This window comes from Lytechinus pictus, chromosome 10 (assembly GCF_037042905.1).
Source record: "Lytechinus pictus isolate F3 Inbred chromosome 10, Lp3.0, whole genome shotgun sequence".
NCBI lineage: Eukaryota > Metazoa > Echinodermata > Echinoidea > Temnopleuroida > Toxopneustidae > Lytechinus > Lytechinus pictus.
In genome coordinates this window covers 30,012,908-30,028,720 of record NC_087254.1, presented here as the reverse complement: position 1 = coordinate 30,028,720, position 15,813 = coordinate 30,012,908, and the positions used below count along the sequence as shown (strand labels likewise).

Below are 15,813 nucleotides of genomic sequence, written 5' to 3'. Positions count from 1 at the left end.
GACCCTCCATCTTTACTCCTTCACATACAGAACTGCCCGTTTCCAGATTCTGCATCATTGTGTAGCACCGACATATTTTGGGATAGGGAGAGGATTGTTAGATAAGACAAACATGCAGTGGAAAGATCTTAATTAGAAATAAATACAAATGATAGAAGGAAAGTATATATCTTTAGTATTTATTCCCTACCTGTCGGTCTACTGGGTATTCAACTAAACATATTTAAAGCATTCAGCAATTACGGTATATTACCAACTTAACTACTGTAAAGACTTGCAAATAAATTTTGTACACTATCTTGATTTGAAGGGAAAAAATAATTATTCCTTTATTATTAATAAAGCATATTTACATTATATGTAACCAGCTACCCCCAAACCACCAATAAGTCGCCAGAGAAGGTTCTGTGTAATAGTCAAAATAGTAAATTGTTCTTCAAAAAGCCAAAATTTTAAAATTAGCTTATTTGAAGAAGTATACTCTTTATGCTGTAAAAGTTTCAAATTGTAAACTCGATTAGAAGACAAGGTACAAGAGTTTCTTTGACACTAGTTTTTGTGGACTGCTTGGAAGTTTAATTGAAATTGCAGTGTGCACATCTCATGCTTGAGTGAACGCAATCTTCAAACATTTTCTCCTTTTTTTTCTGAAGCTCATGCTTTGTTTCTTCTGCATTCAATCAAGTATTTGAGTGGGTTATTGTTGATCAATTTAGACAAATTATATATCATTTTAAAGCTATGGCTGTGCTTTTTCAAACTAGATTAAAATCTCAAAATTCACTTTGGGCGATTTATTGTTGGTTTTGGGGTGGCTGGTCACATATAATATATATATATACATATACATGATTAACAGGATTATGATAGGATTATGATATGCTCTGTGGAATGGGACGTGCTCGTGCATTCCACCGAGTCTTGTCAGATAGGTTGATACTGTGCTCCACGCCCTGAGCACAACCAAGGTCAAGGTCATGTTTAGAAAACAAACCATCTAACTGATCTAATTGCTGCCTCAGTGAATTTGCAAATTCTTGTGGAACATCCCAATGTCATAATCAGAAGTGCTATCTTCATCATCATCATTTACATTCTGAGGTGATGATGTGAAATAGCAAGGCACAGTCACATTGGGTTGTGATTCTTCAGCCTTAGCAGTAAACATTTGCTTCAAATTATCGCACACCTGAGAAACTGACCTACTCCACATAAATGTACAGGCAATAGCAATTGTCTGCTTATTGTGGATTGTGATAGGTGCATGAGAACTATTACCGACGGTAAGTCTCACATTGGCCTTCTTCCCTCGTACCTTATTAATGGAATTCACCACCTGGAGTCCTGGTATACCCTCCACCTCATGTATTAGAACATCATGCTTGCCCTTAGGCAAAGAGGTATATAGAAAGCCATTTACCTCAAGCATCTGAGATGGCTCAAGTGTAATAGGGTGGGGCAACCTGCACCGCACCTTGCCTACTTGACCAGTGATGGGATCACCCATCTTCTCCTCATGAATCGCCTTCTGATAGCAAGCATATACTGCAGGTGAAATATCCTTACTGGATAAGAGCCGAGAACCCAGATGTGCTCTACAGGCCTTGGCAAGGCCTTTGAACACATTGGTACCTATGACATAGGGGAAGGGCAAGATGTCTGACTAGAAACAATAATGGCTAACACATCTACAGAGGTTTCTATCCCAGCAACCTCTTTTGGAAGGGTGATTGGGACAAATTTAAAACCGTCATATAGGACTGGCTGTCCATTCGCACCCTCAATACGTAGAGAGGTATTTGAAAGCTTCTCTAATGGATGAGTATCTCTCAAATGTTGGTTATAGAAACCCCTTTGTATAGTGGTGACAACACTTCCACTGTCTAAAAGACAAGTGGTAGGAATGTTGTCCACTACACAACTGGTTTCACACGGCTCACCAACTAAGCCTGCAGGTAGACTACTGTACTACTTACACTAAATAATTCTTGATTAGAAAACATACGGACATTCTTAGGATGTTTACCATCAATTTGACCACCCGGCCGCCCAACAACAGGGGTCTCTATTCGTTTGGAGAGTCGTTGTGTGAATTCATTGAATCCCACGCAGCAATGATTTCTTTTCTACGGGCGAGATTCCGATTTTTTCGTTCCTCATTGGGAGGGTTTGGGCAATCAGTTTCCTTGTGGTCGAAGTCCCCACACTTGAAACAAACTAATACCCGAACTGGGCATCGAGGGGCTGATTTAGAACGGGTAGTGGAATTATTAGACTTAGGTTTATTGGCAGATGCTTGTTTGCTCGAATTTTTCTGTGATTTATCATGCTTAGATTGGGCCTCTTTTGGGTTCCCTGTGTGAAATAAGTTCATATTCTCGAATTGTTGTACATAACTATGTGCTGACTTTGGGTTTGGTTTATATTGGGCTATTTTGGCATTCCTTGTTGCCTCGGCCTCTCTTACTATGCTGATTAATTTCGGAAAAGGGGGTGCAATAATTTGGTTATGTAGGTTGGTCACGGTGATAATATACTCATCGTGGCAGCCTAACTTAAACTTATCAAGCAGCTTTTGGGCTGCAGTCTCAGGAGAAAACTCCCCAATTTCTACAAGCCTACTGGCCTTGAGTTGAAGGCGCTTAAGGAAATCGGAAGGTTTCTCCTGCTTGTCCTGGACCATGCCCATGAACTCTTGCAACAGCAGGTTGTTATTTTGCACCCTCCCATATATGCTATCCAAGAAGGAGAGCAAATCTAGGGCGGGTGCAGTGGATGCAACCTGCTTAGCAAAATCCTTGGCAGGCAGGACAAGACGAGTTACGATCTCACAGCGTTTAGATTGCTCGTCTAGGCTGGGCATAGCGGCAATCTCTTTCGCCACATCATAGAATGTCTCCCAATCAACCTCACCCTGCTTGACTGGCTCCTTGCCAGAAAACAGGCCAAGTCGGGGCAGGCGAGATTGAGAGGAGTCAATATTCTGAACTGTTCTTCCTGAATGACCCTGAATGGTCATTTCTACTTGACTAAACTCCACAAATATTTATGTATTTGTAAATGCAACAATATAATATAAAACATAATACTTGAAATAAGACATCTCATTATATGTCAAAATTTATAAAATAAAACATATAATATTAAAATCTGAAACTAACCTATACAAATAATGGACTAGTTCAGTCCACTATAGGGGTGAGTGCAAAACAGAATTTGGAGGGAAATTCTTCTCAGACAAAGAGGGTGTCTTAAGTCTAGAGCACAAAGGCCCATTAAACTTGAAGTAATCTGAGCATCCATTGTTTAGCTCAGACAGGTTAATATAAAGACAAAAGAGTGTTATAGGGTCTGCAAGCAGCAAACCCTATGATTTATAACACATACACTGAAGGTATGTGAATTTGATACAAGTTTGAAGGAAGAATATATATTTTATATTCTTAAGAAATGAAACATAGAAGTAATACATGATGAAGATACTTAAGAATTCATATCAGAGCTAACAAGATATATGTTTGAAATAAAGAAATCATACATAAGCTGGAAATATTATGTAGTACACCAAAGGGGTGCTACAGTAGCACAAGAATTACTATAGTAGTTAACAGGCTTTCCAATATACTTGCACTTCACATGCCCTCCTGACAACCATTCAGTGCTCCCACAAAGACTGAACCTAATCTCTTTAGAATTAGGATCTGGTCACAGACACTGAATGACAATATAACCAACAATAGTAGACTGTGCAGCTTCATTGTAATCATTTAGCTGCTCCAACATTCCATTCATGTCAGGATCTTAAACACTACTTGAATGACTACATACCTTGAATGAAGTACATGATAAGATGTCTGCCTTACCTAATAGTACACACAGTAAGAAAGCCAAAAATCAAATTTGAAAAAAGATCATCAAAACAGCACCAGAAATGCTCAATGTTGGTCTAGTTGAATCTATGGCACATAATAATTTGACACTTGAAAAAGAACACTCATCCAATAAGAAGAAATATAGTAAAATTCAGATGAATTCAGAGAAGGTTGTGCAAGCTGCCTCTCAGCGCTAAGCCCATTCATAGTAGGCATGCTTAAAACATATTGAAATGCAATAAACGTTACAAATTAGGTTTCATAAAACTATACTGTATTACTATGTTTTGTAATACATGTCTATCAAAATATTCAAAATGAGTTATCAACATGGAATGTTTTGGCAGCATCTATAATCCCTACTTGGGGAGGGGATTTTTTTAGGGGCTTTCTTCGGACTGGATTGTGATGGTGCAAGGATTAATCCTTTCCAAAAAACTCATCAGGGAAGGATGCGCAGAATAGCGAAAAGAAAACATTCCTGGGTGGTAGCGATTGTGTATGATTCTGAGGAATAGGAAGATGCAATTCATGGGAGCAGGTGGATGCCTTGATGCCCACTGTTGACATGTCCTGTCTGACAAATGCTACACTCAGTGGCGGCTGCCACCCACACACTGGTTTGTTGGACAATCCAGTTACGAATCTCACGATATGTTCGAGTGTCAATATTTCTTCCTCCTCTTTTCCATTGGCGTGTTGATTGCCCGCTGTAAGAAGAAAAGTGTTAAATTGTGTAAATCGACCAAAGTTTGAAAAATATGGATTGGGCAATTCCATGCCAGAACATGAAAAAATGCTGAAAATTGAGATTCATTAGCACTCTTCCTTAATTCTTTAAAGTTATAGCCAGGTATCTAAAATGTTGGGAAAGTTAAGTTTTTTCGCCCATATAATTAGATTTTTGCCATTTTCGGGTCACTCTCAGTGAAAACCTTTTTTTTAATTATTCATTTTTGGGAATATCTTGTAATAAAATGGCCTTAAATCTTTAGAAAATGTGTATCTCCTCATTCAAATGTTACAAGTCAGTGACTAAGGTTGTCATAGGTGTCTGTACACCAATTAGAAAAAAATCCGACTCTATATAAGAATATTATAACCGATTTTCGAAAATTGGAAAAGGGCAATGTCCGTACAACATGGAAAAAATACAAAAGTTTCCATCGTAACTTTACCAATGAGATTATACTACAGAATTTATGTAGACCTACACTTAAAAAGATAAAATTGTTACCCCCCCTGCTTATTGTTATGAAATACGAGAAATATCAATGGTCTAGTGCCATATTCCATGAGGCCGGAGCCGCAGATATTTGCCCATATTTCATGAACAAGCAGGGAGTACACAAATATTGACTGCTCATGAGGATGCTCGGTGGAAATTTCACTCTCCGATGTGCTTTTCATACCAGCCCTTCGAGGCCTTGGCCAAGGCAAGAGGTGATAGAAGGGCCGGTGTGAAAAGCACGGAGGGAATGATGTTTCCAACATCCGAATATAGAGCAGTCGATGTTTGTTTTATATACTTCATTAATAATGTTGCAGCTAAAAATACTAACTTCTAGTCTAGACCATAAATAGTTATCTAGACCTTGACCATATCTAGTATAAATAAAGAAAAGTCTTCTACATGCACTGTGTGTGGAGGGGTTTCATCTTGGTGCAAGGGTTTTGCCCTACTATCCACAGGTTTCACCATTCGATCATTTGACCTACTTTTCAATGGATAGAAAGTAAAAACCATCAGATAATAATAGGTGGATCTACACCTGGTCACATGACGTACTTTTGACCAATCCGTGATAAGAATCTTAATATGAGGTATATAATAACTAATAGTATTCACTTTATTCCCTTCAGCAGAATATCCAAAGAACCCAAGTAAATTTCATTCAAGTGTATTTTTTTATCCAATGCAGAACATGAATGTCCATTGATGGTTTGGGATCTCAAGGAAATCAACAACAATGAAAGATTTTTTAAAAATAATTGGAAAGGCCATTGTGATTTATGGACATTTATATGGTTAAATATGAAACAAATCAAGGAATTAAACCTAAATTTTGTCACAATATGAAAACCCTTGTGCTTTTGGACATGCCTTTTCTATAATTACGGCAAAAAATAACAGGAAAAAGGGTTCTGAAGTTTTCTTTAGTTCTGAGGTTGTCTATATTTATGAGGTTGTCTTTATTACTCTGGCTGTCTATATTTCTGAAAATGTCTTTATTTCTGTGGAGTCTATTTTTCCTCAAGTTGTCTTTATTTCTGCGGTTGTCTATATTTCTGAAGTTGTATTTAATTCTGTGGATGTTTTTACATTTTTCAAACTTTCTCTATTTCTGTATGAACCTATATTTCTGTGATTGTGTTCAATTATATGGATATCTCTGTATTTTTTTATCATTTATTATTTTTTGCGATTGTCTTGTTTTTGTGTTTGTCCTTATTTCTGCACTAATCTTTGATTCTGTCAATTTCTATATTTTTAGATATATTTCTGCATTTTAGTTTATTTTTAAGAGTGTATATATATTTCTCGAACTGTTAATTTTGGCCCTATTGGCCGCCCATACCGTACGAACCCTGCAACAGTTGGGACCGTCTATTTCTAGTTGGGAGCATCAATGATAACACAGGAATGTTCCATGTACTTAATAATCAACTTCCAGTCAGTATCACATCTAGAGTTGTCAAGAATATCGCAATGTAGATGTAGATCTTAACTCTGTGATGATCTCAACTTTTCTAACCCTCAACCCTTGGGTGTGCACCCATTATATATTCAAGCTTCAACACAAATTATAATCCAAGGGTTTGGGTATAGGACAAAGGGGGGGGTTAATTATTGGGAAGGGGAAGGCAGTTCTTTGTTCTCTGATTAGGGGTTGTTTGAAACAATAACTATAAGTGTTTTATTGGCGTGGATTAAATTAATGAATAAGGGTTCTTAGAAGGGGGTTCAAAGGGATGGTTCTTGAGAAGAAGGTATATACATTATGCTGTCTAGACTATGTATGTAGTGATTTAAACAATCACTACATTACAATATAAATTGTACTGTCTAAACTGTTTGTATACATTGATTTATACAATCAATTACATGTATAACACAAAGCTTACATCAGGGAAGAGATCATTGTGTCGCCTTTTGACTCAAACAATGGGCCATTCACATGCAACTTTAAGGCAGATCATAGTGTTGCAGATTGTCATTCATATTTATATTTTTTGCTGTTTTGCCTTTGAATATTATATAAAATAAACACTTTTGTAACTTTTCAAAATATCCCTCTTAATACATGCATGATCAGTATATGTCACCAAATTGTAGTATAGGCACATTTCTATGTGTTTGCATTGTCTGTACCAATGGTAAAGGTGTATAAATGCTATGTTATTTGATGTTTCACACTATCCAGAGTTTATGATACTCGGTCATCCAATATACACATGTATATACCCATGCAGTTTTGATGTCGTAAATAATTGAATTTGGATTTACAATGATGGCTTTAACAGGGCAGTGCAAGAAAATTATTATCAATAGCAAATTTTAATCCTAGATCTGTCGGAAGTTTCGCAATAAATTGCAATTGAGAAAAATTTATATCTATTTTTTTGCTCAGAATGTGACTGTATTGTATCACTTCAAATGAAAAAAAAATGTTATTGCATCATACAGTTGATAATTTGGTTTTGTATTGAGGATGAAATTCTTCCAACTTGTGCATGTACTTTTAATGGAATATTGTCCTAAAAACATTCATTTTCTAAATGTAATACTTCTATACAAGGTGGTAAAGAGTTTAATGTAACCCTAATGAAATTTTTATTCAAAGTTCATATTTTAACTATTGCTGATGAAAATTCAGTTTTTATTTATCACCCAAGAACATATTTTGGTTGCATCGTATAATTTACAGACAGAATTGTTAAACAACCAAAATACATATGTACATTGACCTATCATGGCTGGCTATCAACTCATTACGTCAAACCCCCGTTTGGAGAAAGACCGCAGTTCAGATTGCAAACTGCGGTTCTATACCCCATTTTGCGTTTGTAAATCCCAAAATCATTTCCAAGCCCAGGGGGCCGTTTCATAAAGCTGCTCGTAAGTTAAGAGCGACTTTAAGAACGACTGGTGATCCTTTCTCGCGCGCTAGATCTTCGCCAATGGTGTGTCCCATTTACCGCAAGACAGGATCACCAGTCGCTCTTTATTTACGAACAGCTTTATGAAACACCCGCCTGATCAATCCCGCTAGGCGAGGTAATCCCCGCTGTCTCAATTTTACCTCCACAGGCCAGATTATGAGCGTTGAGCCAAGGACGAAATGATAAACAACAGCTGTGCTATTACGTAAGACTTCTCTGCCTGTAGTAGGACCTTCGGAATGAAATTATTGTATTCGATATTTAATCACGTTTTCAAATGCATATTGTATTCAGAAATCCAATGTTAGTCCATTTTCAAGTTCGAACGAAGAAAATCGACCTCGAAATAAGGAAAGTAAGTGAATTAAAATGACGGCATGCTTTGCTCGGGCTGTTGTGTTATCTTCGGACCGAGGTCAAGAAACAGGTGTTTTGATACTTAAATTGCTTGCTTGGGGCAGTTATGGTTTGTCGTACTTGGAGAAGAGAATTGATTGAGGGAAACTGGGGTATAGTGTTTTCAAATGAAAGGTTTTCGTCATGTTTCACATTTTAGTGTGAATGGCAAAGTCTGTAATGCTCACTTATTCCTACATGAAAGTGTGTTAATTTATGATAAAAGTTTAAAATGCTTTCTAGGCCTGATTACTATATGGAACTGATTACATGATGGGAATGAGTTCAGAGCATACCAGTTAGGCGAGCATTGTTATTTCTATGCATTACAATGATGCAGTACTCACTACCTATTAAATTACTTTGAAAGGCGATTCTGGTCCAGTTGTAAGATTAAGATTTGCTAATAAATTTCAAAAAATATTATATTGAATTTGTGTTTTCCATGGATAAATGTTATAGATCTTTATTTTCCTAATAGAAAATATAAAGTTTCTTTTATTAAGAAATAAGCTTCTTGTAACCATATTAAAATGGCTTCAAATGGGAGTTTGAAGCGATTTCAAGAAGAGAAAAGTAATGAAAGAATACTATTGTGTAGTAGTATTAGAGAGACTGTAGAGATATGGTGTATCAGGAAAGAGCAGGGGTGTGGTAAGAAGGGAAAGAGATTACAGAACTTGTGCAGAAGAAGATGTAAAGTTACAGGCAGGGTGCTACATAACTTTTTAGAAGCACTTGCCCTGTCGGGCAAGTAAATTTTATACAATTGGAATATACTTGCCCGAAAATCTTTCACTTGCCTGAAAAAATCCTTGAAAAAAAAAAGTTTTACCTCTTAAAAGAAAGTTTTGTGGGATTACAAACCATTTACCTTTTTTTATGTTATGACATGAGCTGATGTACCTTGTTATGCATTTCTTTTCCAAAGTGATTTTATCTTGCCCGCCATGACCAAATTTAGGGTTGATAAATCTTATCGACCCTAATTTTGGTAATTCTACTCTGAGAATTTTGCTTGCCCAATTCGGGCAAGGAGTGGTGTTCTTTACTTCAAAACACTCGCCTGACTCTAACTTTTACTTGCCCTGGGCAATTGGGCAAGTGCTTATGTAGCACCCTGTCAGAGGGAAGATATAGCATAAAACTGAGGGAACTAAAACAAAGAAAGGCATTTGTAGTTTGGATTACTGTGTGTGGTCTCCCTTAAAATTGTAATGAGAGAGTGAAGTGATAAGAAATTGTGGGAAAATGCAGTTTTTAATATTTTTATACCTCACATTATTCTCTTATGCCCCATCACTCTTCCATAAAATCATTTATCAGCCAATTTAACCCCCCCCCCCTCCCTTCTCTACTCCCCTCCCTCTCCGGTGAAGTAATCCCCCTCTTTTATTTCGTCCATTTACTTGTTTAACTCGTTCATAGATTATATAACATTAAGAAAGTAAATCCCACCATGATTTAGTACAACTTTACAGATTAATATACAGACACTTTTGACACATTGTGTTGATAGTGTTGTTAAACCTCAAACAATCAACCCCCTTCCCTTTCTATCTGCCCTTTACTATGACCCCCGCCCCCCCCCCCCATATCTCTCTCGAGTCTCCTCTCTTCCATTCTCTCTTCCATCAAATTTTCTGCCACGGATCTGTCTGCATATACTTTCCAGAATACACAGTATGTTTTTTTTTGCTTTAAAATGTTTTTATTGTTATTCTTTCAGTGGCATTTACAAATAACAGTGAAATACAAACATAAACTGACTAATAACTTCATAAATGAATCGCTAAGGTACCAGTATATAATAAGTGGCCATGCGTCTTGAACTCGCCCCATTTGTGTTATGTTGCACAAATCTCATGATAGAGCACCTATTGGTATAAAAATTGTCGTAACTTTGAAAATATTCACCCTATCCATACAAAAGTATACCTTTTCTGAAAGAGGATTCCATGAGGATTCCAAAAATTGTATTAAAAATGAAGTAGGGTGAACTGGTGAAATTTTATTAATTAAAATGTTTAAATTTTTAGGACCCACAATATATTTTCTATCAGACATGCATATTTGTTTTCTCTTTACCCATACCATTAATTAGTTATCAGATTTGTATTGCTTAAGAAATTTCAAATGATATATAACTCAAGGAGATTCAATAATTTCATCAGAGTAATTTTGACCCAAATTGATATGCATATATTTAAATTAAATACTATCACCCCTAATACAGCTTATACTCAGCTTTCAAATGGAACCGATTTTATAATATGTCTCCATTCAGCCGAAAATCACGTCATAAATTGTTCCTATGCATGAATTTTTAGTGTTTTTTATGTAGAATTTTAGGGTTTTTTAAATGACTACTGCTAATTAAAATTACTTAATTGAGATTAAATGTTAAGGATGTTGCATTATTATACTAACTTCAAGCTTTAAAATGAGACCAGACTTAAATATCTAGCCCCCTGTATACCAAAGTTATTCATGTTTAAAATATGAAACAGACTTTGTGTGTACCTCCCCCCAACCACTCTTGCCATTTTTTGTTCTCTCAATCGCTGTGTCGCGAATATACGTGCTATTGTGCTCATTTTTTCAGACATGATAGAGTATATATTTAACTTTTAAATTATACCAATTTTCTGACAATATCTCTCTGTTCAACTGAGATATAGTTTATTAAAGCAAATGAAAATTGTTAAGGCTTAACAAAAAAACCCTTTTGTGGGGCAAGTTCAAGACGCATGCACAGTAAAAAAATAGCACATTGTTTAAGTCTGTCACTCTAACAACAAGTTGTTTAAACTTTTTTGTAATTGTTTAAACTTTTTAAACAACTTTTTAAAACTTTAAACAATAGTTGTTAGATTGATTGGCTTAAAGGGATGGTCCGGGCTGAAAATATTTATATCTAAAATGACTACATAACATAAAATTCACAGAGCAAAATGCTGAAAATTTCATCAAAATCGGATAACAAATAACGAAGTTATTGAATTTTAAAGTTTATCAATATTTTATGAAAACAGTTATATGCACATTGTCATGAATATTCATTAGGTGGGCTGATGATGTCACATACCCACTTTTCTTTTTCTTATGTTATTACATGAAATTATAAATGTTTCATTTTTCATACATTTGTAAATGATGTGTTTCCATTATGATGAAATAAATTGCAGCAATGAATAACTAATGCACTCAATCACTTGTAAATCCAATTGTTATAGTTCTTGATAGAAAAATTTGAAATAAACCTGATTTCATATAATAAAATACAAAAGAACAAGTGGGGGATATGACATCATCAGCCCATCTAATGAATATTCATAAAGACATGCCTAGAACTGTTTCACCGGAATAATGATAGAATTTCCAGCATTTTGCTTTGTGTATTTTACTCTATTTATTGAGATATAAATATTTCCAGCCTGGACCATCCCTTTAAACAACATGCTTAAAATTTCAAACAGCATTTTTAGAGTGTGGCCAAGTAACTAATAAACTATACATAAATCTATAAATCAATTAAACTATTCATTTTTCCACTTCACAGAAAGAAATATAATATATGAAATAAAGAAATTTAAAAAACGCGCGCAACCCCCCCCCCCCCACACACACACTCACACATAATGGCTTCAGTGTGGAATATGTTCTAATGTAAATTCAGTGTTTACTTTCCGATTGAATGACTGAGCGAAAAACTTTTGTTAACATGTTTTGTCTCGTAAGAAAACATTTGGCTCAGCCGTGTGGTTATTCACATTGTAATTTCTTATCTGATTAATATTCCGTACCGGTTGGCATCTCTGTTTACCTATATCATCCCCCTCCCCCATAAACACACCTCTTTCCCCACCCCCTCTCTTACCCCATCAACAAGCTCAATCCAACTTCCAGCCAATCAGAGTGCAGTACCGCCGCCGGTACTGTATTAGTCTAGTTCTAGACGATATTAAACGAATTTATTTGCACCGATATATACGTTCTATTCCGTGCGTACGCCCAGCCGAGTGTGCGCGCAAAACCGAGAACCTGTACTCCGAGGAACAGGTTCTCGGTTTTGCGCGCACACTCGGCTGGGCGTACGCACGGAATAGAACGTATATATCGGTGCAAAAAATATTCGTTTAATATCGTCTAGAACTAGACTAGTACTGTATATGATGGCGCGGGTCGCGCGTTTCCGTTTTACACCCTGGCGAAGGCATTTTCCGCAAAAATAGCCACAAAGCGACTAGTGAAGAGTCTACACACGTCGCTGGTTGCAGCCACCGGATGCAATCTGCACAGTTACTGATCTGGGGAGCGTTTCATGAAAGGACTTGTCGGACGTTTTATCCGACAAGTCCTATTTTATCCGACAGTTACTACAGTAACAGTGCTTCTCAACCAATCAGAATCCAGGAAAGTTGTCAGATCTGACAACTTGTCGGACGAAAATATTGATGAAACGCCCCCCAGAGCATAGAGTTCCTCGGCACTTCATGTACAGAGAGCAGTCATATGAGTAAAATCCGAACATGCTTTTGCAGTTACGTTTTTTTTATGAAAAGTTATGAAAAAGTTTTTTTTTCTAAATATAAATTATCAACTAAATGAATAGAATGACAGACAAAATAAAAATAAACAGATACATAGAAAGAAAATTGAAGTTTGATGGATTGATACACTTAGATGCCGAAAGATAGATATAGAAGACTGATAAATAGATAGAGACATAGATATATAGATAGCTAGATAGATAGATAGATAGATAGATAGATAGATAGATAGATAGATAGATAGATAGATAGATAGATAGATAGATAGATAGATAGATAAATAGATAGATAGAAGTAGAGAGAGAGGGAGAAAGACAGAGAGATGGATAAATAGATAGATAGATGGGGGAGAGAACTTGAGAGATGGAGAGATGTTATAGATAGATAGATAGATAGATAGATAGATAGATAGATAGATAGATATATGGACGGATAAAGAGAAATAGAGAGAGAGAAAAAAAAGACAGACAGACAGATGGATAAATAGAGAGAGAGAGAGAGAGAGATAGAGAATCTGATAGATATATAGATGTTAGATAGATAGATAAAGAATGAGAGAGACAGAGAAGATAGATAAATTAACAGATAAATAGAAACTGTAGTTACATAGATAGCTAGATAAATAGATAGATAGAGAGAAATAGAGAAAGACAGACAGACGGATAGATAGATAGAGGGGGGGAGAGAGAGAGATAATTTGAGAGATAGGTACATGTTAGATAGATAGATAGATAGATAGATAGATAAAGAATGAGAGAGACAGAGAAGATAGATAAATTAACAGATAGATAGATACTGTAGTTACATAGATAGATAAATAGATAAAAGATAGATAGATAGATAGATAGATGGGGGAGAGAACTTGAGAGATGGAGAGTTGTTATAGATAGATAGATATATATATATATGGACGGAAAAAGAGAAAGAGAGAAAACAAGACAGATGGATAGATAGATAGATAGATAGATAGATAGATAGAGGGAGAGAGATAGAGAGAGATAGATAGATAAAGAATGAGAGAGACAGAGAAGATTAACAGATAGATAGATACTGTAGTTACATAGATAGATAGAGATAGAATTTGAGAGATAGATAAATAAGAAATTCAATAGGGGCCTAAGCTTTCGATCCTAGCAGAATCTTCGTCGGAGGCAAAATGACAAACATATAAAGTGGAACAACCATAATATAGACAACAGACAATAACTACAGCAACTCTAGAAACAAGGAGACAAAAGGGGCATTAGTGAGTAGAGAAGACCAATCAGGTTAGTGAAGGGGATGAAAGAAAAGGAGTAGGCAGACACAAAGGGAGGTTAGTGTAAGTAAGGCCAGTAAAAGACCTCCAGCCAAGAGGGATTAAGATAATGAGGCAGGCAACATCAAACAGGATGTGGAACAAAACAGTGATAGAGGGTATGAGGAAGAGATGAATAACAAGAGAATTAGTGAGAGGTGGGTCAAACAGGTTACAAAGAAAGGCATAATAAACTGGTGCATAAGAGTGGGGAAAAAAAGGAAAAGAATGGGGAACAACTGATAATATAGACATATAAGTATATATGATAAAGCATAAAACAAACTAAGAGAAGAAGGTAAGTGTAAATATGTATCTATAAGTGATATGTATATAAATATATCCAAAAAATAAATGTTTATGAAAAAATATAAATACACATATATATGGTGTAACTGGTATTGTAATCCGCTAGGTGTGACGGGAATAAAAAACAAAAGACTATATATATAGTAGGAAAAAAAAAAAAAAAAAAAACAACAACCTGTATATGTGAAAAAGAGGAAGCAAATTGCCTAAAAGGGTAAAAGCAAATATAGAAGAGAGGGGGTGTATTATGAAGAACCATAGTATACATGTAAATAAGCAAATGTGGTAAATCTAAAAGAGGTGAGTGGAGAAAAAAAAAATTAAATAATTATTATATCGCCTGAATAAGGAAGGAAAATTGGAGCTGAGCTTGTATGAGATATGGGAGAAAGTAGAGGAAGAAACTATACTGTAACTATTCAAATGAGCTGAGGGGAAAAATTATATGTACATGTATATATAAATTGAAAGTGGATAGGAAAGAATATTCAGTCGTTCCCCTCTTGGATGTTCAGGCCATGAGGTTGGGTGGTACGAAGATAGATAAATAAATAGATAGGAGATAGATAGAGAGAGAAAGACAGAAAGATGGATAGATAGATAGATAGAGAGAGGGGGAGAGAGAGATAGAGAATTTGAGAGATAGATAGATATTAGATAGATAAAGAATGAGAGAGACAGAGAAGAGCGACAAATTAACAGATCGATAGATACTGCAGTTACATATAGATAGATAGATAGATAGATAGATAGATAGATAGATAGATAGATAGATAGATAGATAGATAGATAGATAGATAGATAGATAGATAGATAGATAGATAGATAGAAGATAGATAGATAGATTGATAGAGAGAGAGAGAGAACTAGAGAAAGACAGATGGATAGATAGAGAGAGAGAGACAGAGAAGATTAATAGATAGATACTGTAGTTACATAGATAGATATATAGATAGATAGATATATAGATATATAATTTGAGAGATAGATACATAGACGGATAGAGAAAAAAAGACAGACAGATGGATAGATAGATAGAAAGAGAGAATTTGAGAGACAGACAGACAGATGGATAGAGAGAATTCGAGAGATAGATAGACGGATAGAGAGAAACAGAGAGAGAGAAAAAGACAGACAGATGGATAGATAGAGAGAATTTGAGATATATATATATTGGATTTTATTGCAATAAAAACTATCAAAATACAATCACAAGTAGTCA

At 35.6% G+C, this 15,813-nt stretch overlaps 1 protein-coding gene across 1 annotated transcript; it reads right to left on the bottom strand.

The window, feature by feature from the left end:
* Window positions 1-285: 285 nt before the first annotated feature.
* On the bottom strand, window positions 286-6,013 carry LOC135155721 (uncharacterized). Its single transcript, XM_064105779.1, has one exon. It carries the CDS (start codon window positions 3,017-3,019, stop codon window positions 2,066-2,068), a length of 954 nt encoding a protein of 317 aa, XP_063961849.1. The 5' UTR covers window positions 3,020-6,013; the 3' UTR covers window positions 286-2,065.
* Between the last annotated feature and the right edge of the window lie 9,800 nt (window positions 6,014-15,813).